The 16,181-nt window shown below is 41.2% G+C and overlaps 2 protein-coding genes across 6 annotated transcripts; one reads left to right on the plus strand and one right to left on the minus strand.

Annotated features, from left to right (window-relative positions):
• Window positions 1–5,749: 5,749 nt before the first annotated feature.
• Window positions 5,750–9,990, plus strand: LOC108133628 (XK-related protein 6). 4 transcript variants are annotated; one of them, XM_017253629.3, is made up of 5 exons: window positions 5,778–6,134; window positions 6,180–6,341; window positions 8,697–8,827; window positions 9,039–9,191; window positions 9,252–9,990. In XM_017253629.3, the coding sequence occupies exons 1-5, from the start codon at window positions 5,947–5,949 to the stop codon at window positions 9,650–9,652; spliced, it is 1,035 nt and encodes a 344-aa protein (XP_017109118.2). In that variant the 5' UTR covers window positions 5,778–5,946; the 3' UTR covers window positions 9,653–9,990. The 4 variants fall into 4 exon arrangements, with proteins under 4 accessions (XP_017109121.2, XP_017109120.2, XP_017109118.2 ...); XM_017253630.3 differs by having other exon boundaries at window positions 5,786–6,134; window positions 6,186–6,341; XM_017253631.3 differs by lacking the exon at window positions 9,252–9,990 and having other exon boundaries at window positions 5,761–6,134; window positions 9,039–9,199.
• On the minus strand, window positions 9,413–16,116 carry LOC108125516 (uncharacterized). 2 transcript variants are annotated; one of them, XM_070282941.1, is made up of 3 exons: window positions 16,002–16,116; window positions 9,979–15,948; window positions 9,413–9,925 (listed from the first exon to the last, which is right to left on the minus strand). In XM_070282941.1, exon 2 carries the CDS (start codon window positions 14,665–14,667, stop codon window positions 10,108–10,110), a length of 4,560 nt encoding a protein of 1,519 aa, XP_070139042.1. In that variant the 5' UTR covers window positions 14,668–15,948; window positions 16,002–16,116; the 3' UTR covers window positions 9,413–9,925; window positions 9,979–10,107. The 2 variants fall into 2 exon arrangements, with proteins under 2 accessions (XP_070139042.1, XP_070139043.1); XM_070282942.1 differs by having other exon boundaries at window positions 9,979–16,116.
• Window positions 16,117–16,181: the final 65 nt, after the last annotated feature.

Here is a 16,181-nt window from a genome sequence, read left to right on the forward strand (position 1 = left end):
AAGCTCAAAAAAATTTATAATTATATTTATTTGGAATGTCTATTCATCAAAATTTTGTGCATATTCAAAAAATAGTTTCATAATTTTTTCGATTTTATGCCGCACTGGGACCATAGTGCAGTGTTTCGATGCCTATTTATTGTTTTAGCAATAGCACCAACTTTGACGCCACAGTCAGCCATAGTTCTTATTTGGTTCTGCTCTTCTTTAGATAATTCGGTTGCTCGTGGCATTTTTGATATTTAATACAATTTATTTAACGCAAACCTATTTTTAATAGCTGAAGATAATTTTTAATTAAATTTTAAAATGTAAACAGTCAAATTTGTTATCTTTGTTTTACTAGGACCTTGCCGGAACCCACTCCAAACGTGAATGAAGCTTTTTGCACATATATAAACTTTCTATTCAATTCCTCTCCTTGCGTTATTCTTTGGGCTAACGGTGCAATAGGATGGGGACAGATAAGAAACTAATACATGATGTGTAATTGAGGGACATCGGAGAAAAATCGTGTGTACTCAAAACACTTCTAGAGCTATTAAAATAGGAGCAATATAGAAAACAAATCTTGCACATATACCAATTATACTGAGATATTTTAAACATCAAGGAAATTGGGAAAATTGTGAATTGAAAAATTCAAGAATATGCAAGGAAGAAATTATCTCCGACCCTATAAAGTATATATGTATGTTTGTATGTTCAAGTCATATTCGTTTTTCTGTATGAATGCGTGGATCCCAAGGACTATAAGAAATAGAGCTTTAATATTTTGCATGAAGTCACTTATAATACCTATAATACATAAATTTGCCACGTCTCGACCCCACAAATCGCACATTTCTGCAACGCCAGTACAGGATGATTATTCATAAGGCTAATTTTTATCTAGAAAACAAAATTCACCTGGGCTATATCCTTCTAAAATTTGGCGTAGGAATTTTTTCATTCGCACAAATCCAAAATTGATAGATTTTTCTGTATTTTAAAATAACAAAAAAAACAATAGCATGAACAATTAGCGTTTTTATGGGGTTATATACAGTTGTACCGCGCAAAAAATGAAATTTTATCGATTTTTTTTTGACACAATAGAAAATATTTATTAAAAATGTTTTACCGACGTCGTTTAGTAAATGTTTCTGGGTACTTATTTAAATTTTTTCATAAAAAAATATAAAATAATAAAAATGTTATAGCCGAATTCCAAGATCGTCTTTTTTCGATGGTCTTTTTTTCGATGGTCTTTTTTCGATAGTGTCTGCGGTGGACATCATATCCCGATAACGGTTCATCCGAAATCAAAAATTCAAAAAATATTCGTATTGTATTCGTATGTATTGCCTAGTCCAAGAACGAAGGATTTGTAAAAATTTTGATTAAAAAAAAAATGACGACGGTTTTAACAAACAATTTACTTTTTCAAGGTATAAGATTTTTGATTTTTATGCTCTAAAAAAGGAGTTTCCAAAAAAATTTAAAATCCTTCGTTCACGGACAAGCTAATATCATAATAAATAATTGGTCAAAATTATCGGTGTTGGTGTTGATCGGATCAATAGTTTTTTAGTAATCGTGTATACAGCAAAGGTAATTTCGAAAAAACAAGATTCTGAGATAAAGTTTAAAGTTTTTTCAAGTTTGATGTGCAGGTAGTGCGCTATAAACAGCTACAACTTTGGTTCTAATGCTCCGATCGTTATGAATATTATATACATATATGTATATATATGAATATATGTATAAATTTTTAAGAATCATTAAAAACAATATACTGAGAACGGAGCAGGGTATATTTCAGTCGACATCACTTAAAACGCCGATTGCTTTTAAGTTTTTGTTGTTCTGCATGAGAACTGTGCTTGCATACCCTACCGATGAATGATTTTTAGAGTACCGGACAGCAATAAAAATATTAAAAAAAATTTTTTTTGGGACACTGCCTACGAATTTTTTTTGATTGAATGTATGATTTAAAAATTTAAATAGAAATTCCATTTATATATTTATACCCTTGCAGAGGGTATTATAATTTTGGTCAAAAGTGTGCAACGCAGTGAAGGAGACATCTCCGACCCTATGAAGTATATATATTCTTGATCAGGATCACCAGGAGTTGATATGAGCATGTCCGTCTGTCCGTCTGTCTGTCTGTTTCTACGCAAACTGGTCTCTCAATTTTAAAGCTATCGACTTGAAACATTGCACACACTCTTCTTTCCTTTGCACGCAAATTTTACACGAGAGCTATTTTTGGCAGAATAATACGACATGCCAAATTTCATATGGATCAGCCAACTATATCCTATAGCTGCCACATAACTGAACGATTGGAAATGACCCAACTTTCGTGTTTTTAAAGATAGAAAGCTGGAACTGAGTACAGAGTATATTTTTGTTGATCCGACCTACCAAATTTCATAACGATCGGCCGACTATATCTTATAGCTGTCATATAACTGAACGATCGGAAATGGTTTTTGGTAAAAATACCAACTTTGGTATGTTTGAAGATAGAAGTTTGGGACTTTTTTTAGATATTTTATTTTAATTACTTGGTTTAATTATGATATTCTCATAAGGATCGGCCAGCTATATCCGTTGTTTGCGATATATATCGGGTTTTAGCTGCAAGGGTATATCAACTTCGGCTCCGCCCGAAGTTAGCTTTCCTTTCTTGTTTTAATTGATGTTTACAACAAATTGTAGCAAAACCAATTTTTGGAAAATATTGGTTACATTGATTACATAAGATTAGATAAGATCTTATTTAGATAAGATTTTCTAAATAAGAAAATAACTTCACTATTAAAAAATTCTGCTCACTCCCCTAAAAGTCATCCATCGGTAGGGTATGCAAGCACAGTTCTCATGCAGAACAACAAAAACTTAAAAGCAATCGGCGTTTTAAGTGATGTCGACTGAAATATACCCTGTTAAAATATGTACATATATAAAAAACATTTTACTGCTAACACCTAATCTCAATCCTAAATAAATTTAAAATGTATGCTGAAATATTTAGAAATATAATATAACAAATAATATTATTTCTTTCGTAATTTCACCAAATGACGAGTACCCGCATTTTGTTAGGGTAGACAGCCTGAAAAGTTAGAAAAATCAAAATTTTGTGCGCTGGCTTCGAAACGAAATCGCACGCACACATGCCCCCGTGTATGTGAATGTGTGACAAGCATACATACAAAGAACAACTCAAGCGCAGACCAACCTTCATCGTCGCGCTCCTTTCAGCGACTGAGAAACAGAAAGCATTCTATGAGAATATGAGCGTAAGATGAACGAACGATGAGCTTAAGAAAGCGTAAGAAATCCTCTCTGGGGCCTGCTGGAGCCTGTCGCAAGAAATTTTTCCGTCCATTTTCGTTGTATGAAATAAGTTGTCTACATGCTGTATAGTTTGTAATAGTATTCAGATCGACAAGAACTGTTTTCAGCTATGGGAGTGAGTGAGAGGCAAACGGGTGAAAACAGTTTTTGACAGCGATTTCTCGCCACCCCGTACTTAGATCCAAAAAAATACCAGAAATTTACATGGGGATGCCAACCAGCACCAATGATCTTTTACAGGTCCCTAGCGAAGAGATTAAAGCATAGTACTGAGTTCACGAAAATCCGCTGCTGAAATTCCGATGGCGATTTTGCACTTTATTCAGCTACCGAGGTAGTGTGACCAAAAAAAATGAAGAAATAAGGTAATACTGAACAGTTGTTGTTTGTAAACAAAAAACCAATAATCAAAATGAATTCAAATCAATTGGATGTTGGTGTTTTGTTTATGTATTTCGCCGCTAAGGAGCTGATTAAGAAATAGAAAACTGGGTCAAAATCAAAATCAATCACAAATCATTTCAATGCCATTTTATGGAATTAAAATGCCCCTTGTGTGTCAAACCCCATATTATGGGCTTCGCCTTGACCGCAGAAATTAATTTTAATTTGTCCTGGCGCGTCGAAAATTTTTCGGGCCGACTATTTTTTTGTTTGGTCAATTGACCCTCCATGTCACACCTATAGAAATAAATTGAAATATTTCTTTTAATTCCCCGAGAGCAGCTGTTTTTTTTTTTTGATCCGGCAACACGATTAAAATCTATAACAAAAACAAAATTTTTCGTCAAATCAGTACCCGCAAAATCTAGAAGGCAAACATTTCTTCCTCTTCCCTTTTTTACACCGTTTTTTTATATGGAGTTTGACAGCTGTCACTCGTTGGACAGCGGATTTTCGTCAACTCAGTACTATGCTTAAAATTTGAAATCTTTCATCCAGTTTAACAGGGTCAGTAATATACTTGAAAGATATTTTTGGGGCTTTTTATACCCTTGCAGAGGGTATTATAATTTTGGTCAAAAGTGTGCAACGCAGTGAAGGAGACATCTCCGACCCTATAAAGTATATATATTCTTGATCAGGATCACCTCCTGAGTTGATATGAGCATGTCCGTCTGTCCGTCTGTCTGTTTCTACGCGAACTAGTCTCTCAGTTTTAAAGCTATCGACTTGAAACTTTGCACACACCCCTTTTTCCTTTGCACGCAGTATATAAGTCGGAACGGCCGGGATCGGCCGACTATATCCTATAGCTGCCATATAACTGATTGATCGGAAATGGTATAACTTTGGTGTTTTTAGAGTTATTTTGACATGAGAGCTATTTTTGGCAAAACATTACGACATGCCGAATTTCATAAGGATCGGCCGACTATATCCTATAGCTGCCATATAACTGAACGATCGGAAATGACCCAACTTTTGTGTTTTTGAAGCTGAAACTTAATACAGATTCTATTTTTGGTCAGTTGATCCAACCTACCAAATTTCATTAGGATCGGCCGACTATATCCTATAGCTGCCATATAACTGAACGATCGGAAATGGTACTTGGTAGAAATATCGACTTTCGTATTTTTGAAGATAGAAGTTTGGGACTTTTTTTAGATTTTTTATTTTAGTTAATTAGTTTTAATATGATGTAATCATAAGGATCGGCCAACTATACCCGATGTTTGCGATATATATCCGGTTTTAACTGCTAGGGTATATAAACTTCGTCTCCGCCCGAAGTTAGCTTTGCTTTCTGGTTTTGTTGTAATAATTAATAGAAAATTAATGTAAATGCTTGCCAAAGTGAAGTTGAAAGCGATGCGCTGAAAATTATAGATCTAATTAATTTAGTAGAAATTATCGTTAGAACAGATTTGTGGGGTAAACCATAGGTTGATGCCAATTTCATTGCACCAATTGGGCCAATTTGGACAAAAATTTTTCTATATTAATATTTTTACACCCAAATAGGTTCAGTTATTGCCAACATTGTCAATGCTGATTCAAATTCAAATTCAAATTAAATCAATTTTAGGAGGGTCCGTAGTGCGTAAAGATACATACGTTGACACTCGAAAAATAAACGTTTTTACTCGTCAATCATGTTTTTTAATCTCAGTACTAGGCTTTACAAAAATGGATTGCATGTGTATCACGGACCTTTCAAACGGGATGAAATATAAACATTTTTAATCTTTTCGCTAGAGACCTTTAAAACCTTTTTGGTGCTGGTTGGCATCCCCATGTAAATTTTTGGTATTTTATTTTAATCTGAGTACGATGTGGCGAAAAGACCCTGTCAAAAAGAGTTTTTCACCTATTTGCCTCTCGCTCACTTCCATAGCTGAAAAACAGTTTTTGTCGATCTGAGTACTATATGTATTTGCATCACGCTCACTCCCATGGCTTAAAAACAGTTGTGTCCATCTAGACTTCATTTTTACTTTTGAATGCTTTGACCTGGCAACACTGTCGGTGATGTTGATCAGTTTCAGAAATAGCCTTATTCATAGCTAATGTATTAGGCAATGCAAAGCTAAAAAAAAATTGTTTCCGTTTATGTTAATTTCGTTGAGCATTTAATAAGTTAACACAATGGAGACAGTTGGAAACCTGAATTTGGCTATAATCGCAGCCTCTATTGGGTTGCGATTCGCTTCTATTATTATGAATTTGATATTGGCATACAAGTACTGGGTAAGCGAATTTTATGCCTTTAGTGCCTGGACAGTAGGGTCAATCGTTGTGTCCATGGTCATTACATCGCTCATATATATACACATGTAAGCGCTCGTAAAATTAGAAACCTGCTTAGACCTAACTCAAAGTTTCAGCTCAAAGGCCAGTATATCAATACAGAAACGCATCCTCGACCAAGGCGTTTTTTTAAACGTTGTACTCGCTTATCTGTTCCGAGATGGTTATGCTTTCTATTATACAAGGAAACTCAAAAATATCAAGGAGGCTGGCGACCGTGAGGGGGAGATAATGTAAGTTAATCGTCTGTGGACTCTACCGTTTCGTACTTCTATAGATAAATTTATATACATGGACATATATATATCTATATATATATATACATATGTATATACATATATATATTAATATCTTTCATTTACTAATCGAGTGACATAAATTGAACAGACTATTTTGCGTTAATTAGAACCTGTTGTGGAGTTATCTAAGTTTTGCAAAAAATGTACCATACTATCAGACGTATCCTGTCATGCAGCTTTTGACGTTTTCAGTTCGTTATTGAGATAAAAAAGGATATATCCTTTATATATATGGATTTACATATATGGATTGTCAGCAACAAATTTTGGGCGGCGTCGCGAAACATTGACACAAACTTGATCTTCAAGGATACCATACGAGTCTAGCTCGAGTCTGATAGTTCTATAATTTATTATCATATATGTATATGAGACTACAAATCGGCTGATTGGAAAAAATTTGTTTTTCAGATATAAATCAACAAAAAAAATAGTTTGGGATCAAAAGTCTTTCAAAGACCCTTCCTTCACTGGCGCTACAGAAATTTGCAATTCACAAAGTGACAAAAATTTTAAAGAAACTTTAACTTTTTTTGATGCAAAACTGTATCAATGTCTAATCTACACCCACAAACCAACTTTTGGAGGAGTTATATACTTTTTAATCTCCTTCCCGTCTAAATCGAAAGTATAGCTGTAGGGGGAAGTAGGGGGGCTGCCGTTGTTTTTTTGCCCAAGCGTCAAAGTATGTAACAAATTTTTTTGCTGACAATCCATACCAGAGCTAAAACTTTTTGTAAAAAAAAAACATGTCTATGCTTTAACTTTGGTGTTTTCAGAGTTCGAGATTTTAGGTTTTTTCAGAGTAGTTGGATTTTGCATGAATGCTATTTTTGGCAAAATAATATGACATACCAAATTGAATCGGCCGACTATATCCAATAGCTGCCATATACCTACCGGAAATTACCCTACTTTCGTGTTTTGAAGATAAAAAGTTGGAACTTTGTACAGATTCTATTTTTGGTCAGTTGATCCGAACTAATTTTATAACGATCGGCTGAATATACCTTGTAGCGGCCATATAACGATTGTAAATGGTATTTGGTGAAAATACCAACTCTGGTGTTTTTGATGATAGAAGCTTGGGACTTTTTTTTTAGATTTTGTATGGTAAAAATTGGTTTTATTATAATATTCTCATAAGGATCGGCCAACTATATCCGATGTTTGCGATATATATACTGTTTTAACTGGTATATCAACTTCGGATCCGCCTGAAGTTAGCTTTCCTTTTGTTTATTTTTAATATAATATTATTTTTTAGAATTTTCACTTTGAAAATGATGTAGCGATAGTTCGACAGTTTTTGACTATTAGTTACTGGCCATTTCTAATGCGACAGTACGTTTAAGTTCTAAAAATGTAAGTAGTTTGGAATGTGATCAACAATCTTATCAGGCATAGAAAAAAAAACTATTATAAAAAGTATATTTTATAATAGCTTTTTTACATATTAAATAAGTATAAGGAATAATAATGTTAACGAATAATGTTTGTTTTTGTTCCTTTTTTAAGGGGGGACATCTGAGTAACAGGCGAAAAAAAACGGATTTTCTGGAATTTTTTTTGGCCAAATAAAAACAGCTAATCGAAAATTTTTAAATGGGGTTTTATTACTTTATATTTGAACTACACAATAAAATTTTTTTTTAACAAATCGAAAACAAAATGGCGGCCCTGCAGCCCTTATTCGTAGGCCCTATTTTTTTAAAGGGGGTCCATGGCCGAACACCTAACTTCCCTAATTTTTTATCTAGAACAAAAAATCAAGGTTGGTTAGTTTCTGTATCTCAACGGCTATCGACACACGTAGGATTTTTTCGATATATTGATTTTTTGCAAAATAGTGAGTGATTGAACAAAATTTTCAATTTTCACGAACAAAAAACGTCACAAAATTGTTGATAAAAAAAAAAGTAAGCAAAATACAAAAAAAACCTACGTGTGTCGATAGACATAGGTATTCTGAGTATACTGTCAAAATTAGATCGATAGGTTTAGAGTGGTTCGAGTTATGTGTTCGGCCAACTCAAAAAAAGTGGTTTCGAGAAAAACGCGTTTAAAGTTTTAAGTACTGTGGGATATACCTGTGAGGCATCGCCGCAGAATGGAAAATTTCGACACTTAGACACTTTGGCCGGACTCTATCTTTTGATATGTTATTTTTAAGACCGAAAAGAATTTTTTAAGCGAAAAAAAAAATTTTCGATTTTTTCAAAACTCTACTCAGATGTCCCCCCTTAATATTAATACTCAGTCTGTCTGAACTAAAAAACTTTATTCCAGATTGTACCAAAAGTTGATTTCTGAGGAGTGCAATGTTGGCTTCATCAGACTGTTTGATTCGTTCTTGGAATCCGCACCCCAAAAGATTTTGCAGCTTGTCATAGTTTTGTGGTCAATGAATGACTTGTCATGTAATACAACATCGAACAAAATATGCTGGTCAACGCAATTAGACGGCCTTAATAATTCCATATATAATACAATTTGATCTATTTATTTTCTGAACTAAAGAGCAAGTAAATTTATGCGTGGAGGAAATATGAATTGTGTTGGCATGTGTAATTTTTTGATAGCATTAAGGCATTTTTCGAGTAATTATAATGTATTATTCTCCTTTTCCAGACTTTCGACTGGCCACCTTTGTCGTATACTTCAGTAGCATTGCATGGGGCATACAATCATACAACAGATCGAATAGATTGGTTCAATTCGACAAGCGCGACATTGAATCAAAGGGCCGTCTCATTCAATTTGCTTTTCTGCTTTGCCTAACTAGTGAGTAGATTTTGGTAATGCATGTCTTTAGGTATTTTTCTTAAAAAAATGTATTCGCAGCTTCGAGAACACTGTGCATTGCTTGCTTAGCAAGTTTATTTCCAAAAGCCACTTTGGTTGTGTGTGCCGCTCATGTTTTCGTCTGCGTTTGTATAATTTTTGCTGTGGACTCCCCTACAATAGCGGACTCGCGACTTATGAACTGTCTGTACTGTGCATGCTTTGGAATAGTGTATCTATTTATTTTTACTTCTGTTAAGGACACTCCTACAAAGTACAAATATGTATTTTATCTTTCATTTTGCTCTTTTGAAAATATTGTAGCTTGCGTGCTGTTTTTTTCCTTACACATATCAATTTTCATAATAGCTCTGTATATTTTTGGCATTGTGCTTATAATAATATACTACTGGACATGCCATCCTAGTATTTCGCTTTCTACATTTCCTTTTACATTATGATGCTTTATATGTATATATACTAAACTAAGCTGTACTGTATATACTAAACTATACTAATATAAACTATTTTTTGAATTATGTTAAAGATGTTAAAGATATATAATGTAATATAAGATAGTAATATTCAAATTTATATTACATTAAATATATTATATAAGATATATTAAGATATATGTCGTCGCTCGGGTGGGAGTTGCCTTAAACATACGGCGGCGATGGGGCAACCCGCCTTAAAGCACCAATGTAGCTCCGTGTATATATGTATGTTTTATTCTAGTGGAAGTACAAGTTATAAAAAAGATGCTAATAATAATAATAAACATTACCGCAGTATAACCTCCCACACTCCATGGCTTTCGACGACAAATTCACCACCAAATTTACCAATTATCTACCTAGTGTGCCCAATCTCTTCATGAGGGCACAATACCAAATTTCAATAATAATACTTAATACTAAACTATCGATAATCGATCCGCGACATCCCCACCTCCGTGAAGAACCCCTTCACTCAAATCCAAAGCCGCCAACTTTGAAGCGGGGCGCATTATCCAGCGAGTCCGATCTCCATCCATGATCCTAACGCGGGCTCGTCTGACCTCACCATCCGTTCCAGTAAAGGCCTCCTCCACGACGCCTTTCCGCCAGTCTCGACGCGGAACGGCTGGATCGCAAACGAAGACGATGTCTCCTCGTTGAATCGGCTTCTCTCTGCGGCACCACTTCTCTCTCCGTGTCAGCGTGGGAAGGTACTCCAAGACCCACCTTTTCCAGAAACGGTCCCTCAGCATCCTTGCCACGCGCCACTGCTTTCGCGTAGCTCCTTCCTTAATGAGGCCTCCATTCAGGCCGGGTGTATCCGGTGGGCAAGCTGCTCCCTTGAGAAGATCGTTTGGCGTAAGAGGGGCTTCCTGGTCCGCACTCACTGGCAAATGGGTGAGCGGACGAGAGTTAACAATGTTCTCCGCCTCTATCGGGAAACTCCTCATTACGTGCTCCTTCGGCGCCACTTCCTTCACTGTTTGATGCAGCACCCTCTTCACGCACTGCACCATTCGCTCCCAGACTCCACCCTCTGAAGGGTTCGCTGGGCAATTGAAGATCCATTCAATGCCCTTACTTGACAGCTCCGACTGGATCCTCTCGGGCTCGAAGATCTCCGCAAATCTCTTGGCCTCCCTGTCAGCTCCAACGAAGTTCTTGCCGTTGTCGCTGCGCAGTCTATGTACAGGCCCTCGACGGCAGATGAAGTTCCTGATCGCAATTACGCAGGAGTCCGTAAACAGGTCATGTGCTAGTTCCAAGTGGATCGCCCTGGTCGTCAGGCATGTAAACAAGGCCACCCATCGTTTCTCTTGGTGCCGAGCAACGGTCACTAGCAGTGGTCCAAAGTAATCGAGGCCCGTGCTCTTAAACGGCCAGCCATAGGCCTCCAAACGATCCTCTGGCAGAGGTCCCATAATCGGCGCCATCGGTCGTACTCTGTTCAGCTTACACTCGCTGCATCCCGAGATCACATTGCGAAGCACTCTCCGCAGGCTCGTAATGCAGAACCTGGTCCGGATTTCCGTCATCGTAGCATCCACGTTTTGATGCTTCATCCTCACATGGGCATCGTGCACAATCATCTCCGTGAGACCGTGTCGGTGGGAGAGGATCACAGGCCTCCTGGCGCTGTACGGCAAACATAGCGCCGCATCAATCCTGCCATACGCTCGCAGGACTCCATTGCCATCTAGGTATGGCGCCAGTCCACATTTGTCGCTTCCTTTAGCGACATCCAGGCCATTCTCGGCGGCCTGCATCTCGTCGGGGAACGCCTCACGGTGTGCTATACGGACTAACCAGTCCTCAGCTGCTTCACACTCAGCTGCAGTGAGGCCGTAGTTCTCAAGCTCGTCTCGTTGTCCACGGCATCGACGTGTGAACCTTAGGACCCAGGCCGTAGTCCTCAACAATCGCCTGTAGCTTGAGAATCTCTGCAAGGATATAAACGTGTCACTCGTGCCAACGAGCATAAACTCACTCGGCATTTCCTCTTCATCTTCTGCGTCCGCTTCGTCGGTAGGTGCGCTTCCCGGCCAGCAACTCGGTGATCTCCTCAGGAATGCCGGTCCTTTTAACCAGCGTGACTCCTCGCTCAGGTCTACGCTGCGTTGCGCCCGAGTCGCATCATCCGCCACGTTGTCGGCGGACGGTAGCCATCTCCATTGGGCCACCTTCGTTGACTCCAGAATCTCAGCCACTCTGTTCCCTACGAACTGTTTGTAGCGCCTGTGCGTGCTGCCAATCCAACGCAGCACTGTCTTTGAATCCGTCCATAGCACAATCTCTGCAATGGGAACACTATGGTCCTGCCTGACTGTGTCCATCAATCTCGTTCCTAGAACTGCTGCCTGCAGCTCCAACCGTGGAATCGTCATCGTTCGCATAGGTGCACACTTTGTCTTTGCGCACACGAACTTCACTTGCACGTCGCCGTCCTCATACGTGATTCTCCAGTAGACCACTGCCGCGAATGCCGACTGACTCGCATCCACGAAAACGTGCATCTCGATAGTCTTCACCAGTCCAGATCCAAAATAGTGACGTGGGCTCCGAAAGTTTTCCACTTTATCCATTTCCTTACGCCAATCCATAAAGGCGTTGTACATCTCAGCCGGTAGTGGCTCGTCCCATGAGATCCTCTTTCTCCAGACTTCTCGCAACAGCAACTTCGCTGTTACCATTAGGCAACACAGAAATCCCAAGGGGTCAAACGTTGACATGACCATACTCAAGAATTCCCTTTTTGTGGCAATTCTCTTCCCATCGGATACGATGGGGGCAACTTTTCGGTACTTCACTCGAAACCTGAAGTCGTCCGTGGCTGGCTGCCACCGCATTCCCAAAATCTTTTGCTCGGCTTCACCCCATCCAATACTCTGGGCGTGGTCACTGGGTCCGAGCATCCTCTCTACTGTAGGCGAACTAGACGAAAACTTGCAAAGCTCAAAACCGCCTTCTGCATGTATCTCCTTTACTCTAGTAGATACTTCGATAGCTTCCCTCTCTGTGGCGAAGCTGTCCACGTAGTCATCCACGTAGTGGTAGTCCTCGATGGCCTTGACTGCTCTGGGATCCGAATCCTGGAATCGCTTGGAATTCGCTGTCTTCACGTGATGAGCCGCACTCGGTGAGCATGGGGCTCCAAAGGTCATCACGCACATTTCATAAACGTCGTGGTCTCGTTGGTTATCCCCATCTCTCCACAGAAATCGTTGCGCACATCTATCTTCGGGTCGGATCAGCACCTGGTGAAACATTTCCTTAATGTCACTGCAGACTCCGACAGCACCTTCTCTAAAATGGAAGAGGATAGATGCCAAGGCCTTATAGTGTTGCGGCCCCTTGCTCAGCGCAGAATTCAGCGATACTTCTCCAACTCGTGCCGCTGCATCGAATACCAATCGAATCTTTCCTGGCTTGTTGGGATTCTCCACTCCAAAATGTGGCAAGTACCATATCCTATCGCCTCCCATAGCGATCTCCTGTCGCTCCAGACGCCGAGCGTATCCCTTGACGACGTAATCATTGATAATCCGTGAGTACTCTTGGGCGAACTGCCCATCTCGCTTTATTTTCTTTTCGATATTGACCAACCTATTATACGCCATATCATAACTACGAGGCAGCACGATGTTATCCGTTTTCCACAGTAATCCCGTCTGGTATCGGCGGCCAACTCGCACCGTAGTGTCCTCCAAGATCTTCTGAGCCCTCACGTCGTCGCTGGCTGCGGCCGCTGGCGCCGCCTTCACACCGAAGTTCTCGATCTCGAAGTAGTCCTCGACGATCCGTTCCACATTATTATCCAACGACGTGGCTAGCAGACAAGGGTGCGGTGATGGCGTGTCTCGTCGTCCTTCTACAGGCCCAAAAACGACCCATCCTAATGCGGTTGCGGCGGCGTACGGTCCCTCTCTGGCGAAGCGTCTCGTTCTCAATGGCAATCCTAAATGCCCATGATCCAATCCAATAAGTAGCTTCGGCACTGCATTTTCGTAGGGCTTCATCGGTAATCGAGCGTACTTGTTCACGCTCCTGACATCTCTTCTGTGCAGGCTCTGCATCGGCAAACTCAGTTTCGGAACGGCATACACGTTTCTCAGCACATGTCGGGAAGAGTTGCCTGCTTCACTAATCTGCAGACGTACCACGTTCGACGGCTCTCTTGCGGCCATGCCTCCGAACCATTGAATGTTCAGCTGACGACGTACTCCTTGTACGCCTAGCTCTGCAACCAGCTCTTTGTCGATCATCGTCACCGAAGAACCTTCGTCCAGGAGAGCGTACGTATCCACCTGCTTCCCACCTCCGTATAGCGTCACCGGCAATATACGGAACAGTAGTCGTTCTCGGTCCTCGTCGACACAGCTCAAATTCCTTTCCGGCGTCGCAGGAGCATCCACGGATGACGCTGCTCCTTCATTGAACCGGACGCTTTCCCTAGGTTCGACTGCCTGTCGGTCCCGGTTGTAGCTTCTCCAATGGCCGCCTCGCTGTGGCGATCTCCTGAAGCCTTCATTGCTTGCCTCATGAAGAAGACGGTGATGCTTCCTCCTGCATCCATTCATGGGGCACTCTCCTGACGTAGCGCACGATCCAGTCATATGCCCGCTTTGCAAGCACATGAAGCACAAGCGATGTCTTCTTGCGAGCCACCACCTGTCTGTAATCGTGGCTTCAATAAATCTTTGACAGTCCCAAACTGCATGTTGTCCAAGGCCTTCGCATATTGGACAATTCCTGAGGCAGCTCTCCTGTTGCTCGTCCTGCTCATGGTCGATGCTGGCATGAAGCAATCGACGCCTTGGCTCCTTTCCATCAATGTCCGCCACCATGCAGACCACGTTCGCTAGTTCCATCAACCACGAACTAAAATCCACAATAGTCGGAAAGGGCTGAATAGTTAAAGCGTGCCTTGCCCACTCCACTCGTTTGCTTATCGGGAGCTTGGCCACAAGGTCTTCCATCAGGGTAGGGTTACCCAGGTGCTGCTCTGCCTTCGCCGACTGCAAGAAGGCCTTGAGGTTACTCACATGTGTGGGCGTATGCGACGAGCTTTCCTAAATTGTGTTCCGAAATTGCGGGCACATCTCGAAGGCTGTTGAGCTGGCTGCGTATTAGTTGCTCTGGTCGTCCATATCTGAAACGCAGCTGCTCCATCGCTGCATTCGCATTGCTGGGGTGAATCAACAGCGCCTTGACCGTCTCACGCGCGTCATCCTTTAACGCCTTCAGTAGCCTTTGGTTGTTCTCCAAGTCCGTACAACCATATGCTTGCGTCGTTTCCGTAAACGCGCAATAGAAGATGGGCCAATCCTCTGGCTTCCCTCCAAACGTAGGCAGCTCAGGAAGCTTTCGTGGGGCCCAGCTTGCATTTCCTCCAATACTCGTCGCCCAACACCGTATCCAGGAGAAGGCGCTCGTACTGATGTTCCGCCGGCCGCTTCGTTGTGTAGCCCGAAGCCATGCGCTGGAACCGTAGTGCCGGTAGCGAAAAATGGCGATGCGTGAGTAGTCCTAGTACACGGTACCGTTTGGGATCCGCTCCAAGATGGCAGTCTCCCTGACGCCATATGAAAGGCACTTGTTGGGTTAGGTACGGTCAGGCCGGTTGCAAATGGCGGTTGCTGACCTACCCCAACCTCACTCGACACAACGGGGTCAGTGCGCTCCGCGTTACTGCTGCGAGCTCGTTCCAATTCCTTCTCCAGCTGGGTTGGGTTAGGTACGGTCAGGCCGGTTGCAAATGGCGGTTGCTGACCTACCCCAACCTCACTCGACATAACGGGGTCAGTGCGCTGCACGTTACTGCTGCGAGCGCGTTTCAACTCCTTCTCCAGCTCGGCGATCCTCTCCAAGAGGTCGGCCACCTTCGGTTTGTTGGCGGCTCCAGATGCTGCCGGCTGAGCAGATGACACCGGCGCTTTACTGCTTCGGCCGCCATCTTGCGGCGTCCCTGCGCTCGGTTGCGGAACCAATACGCTGCCATCCATTTGCGTCACGATATCCTCTCTCTCGTTTAGTCGAGGACTCCTTCTGGGCGAATGCTGCATCATGCACTTTGCGCTGTCTGCGCAAGATCAACCCTCTCACCAGGGTGCTACTCCAGATCCAAGTCGCCAGTCGCCTGACTGCGAATAAAAGCTTCTGTCGTCGCTCGGGTGGGAGTTGCCTTAAACATACGGCGGCGATGGGGCAACCCGCCTTAAAACACCAATGTAGCTCCGTGTATATATGTATGTTTTATTCTAGTGGAAGTACAAGTTATAGAAAAGATGCTAATAATAATAATAAACATTACCGCAGTATAACCTCCCACACTCCATGGCTTTCGACGACAAATTCACCACCAAATTCACCAATTATCTACCTAGTGTGCCCAATCTCTTCATGAGGGCACAATACCAGATTTCAATAATAATACTTAATACTAAACTATCGATAATCGATCCGCGACAATATATTAAAATAATATAATAAC

This window comes from Drosophila bipectinata, chromosome XR (assembly GCF_030179905.1).
Source record: "Drosophila bipectinata strain 14024-0381.07 chromosome XR, DbipHiC1v2, whole genome shotgun sequence".
Lineage (NCBI taxonomy): Eukaryota > Metazoa > Arthropoda > Insecta > Diptera > Drosophilidae > Drosophila > Drosophila bipectinata.

Bases quoted from the DNA above. Each gene is read 5' to 3' on its own strand.
- LOC108133628 (XM_017253629.3), top strand. From the start codon at position 5,947: ATGGAGACAGTTGGAAACCTGAATTTGGCTATAATCGCAGCCTCTATT. The intron at 6,342-8,696 runs GTAAGTTAATCG...ACTTTATTCCAG, and splicing joins GACCGTGAGGGGGAGATAAT to ATTGTACCAAAAGTTGATTT. The intron at 8,828-9,038 runs GTAATACAACAT...CTCCTTTTCCAG, and splicing joins GTCAATGAATGACTTGTCAT to ACTTTCGACTGGCCACCTTT.
- LOC108125516 (XM_070282941.1), bottom strand. From the start codon at position 14,667: ATGGAAGACCTTGTGGCCAAGCTCCCGATAAGCAAACGAGTGGAGTGG.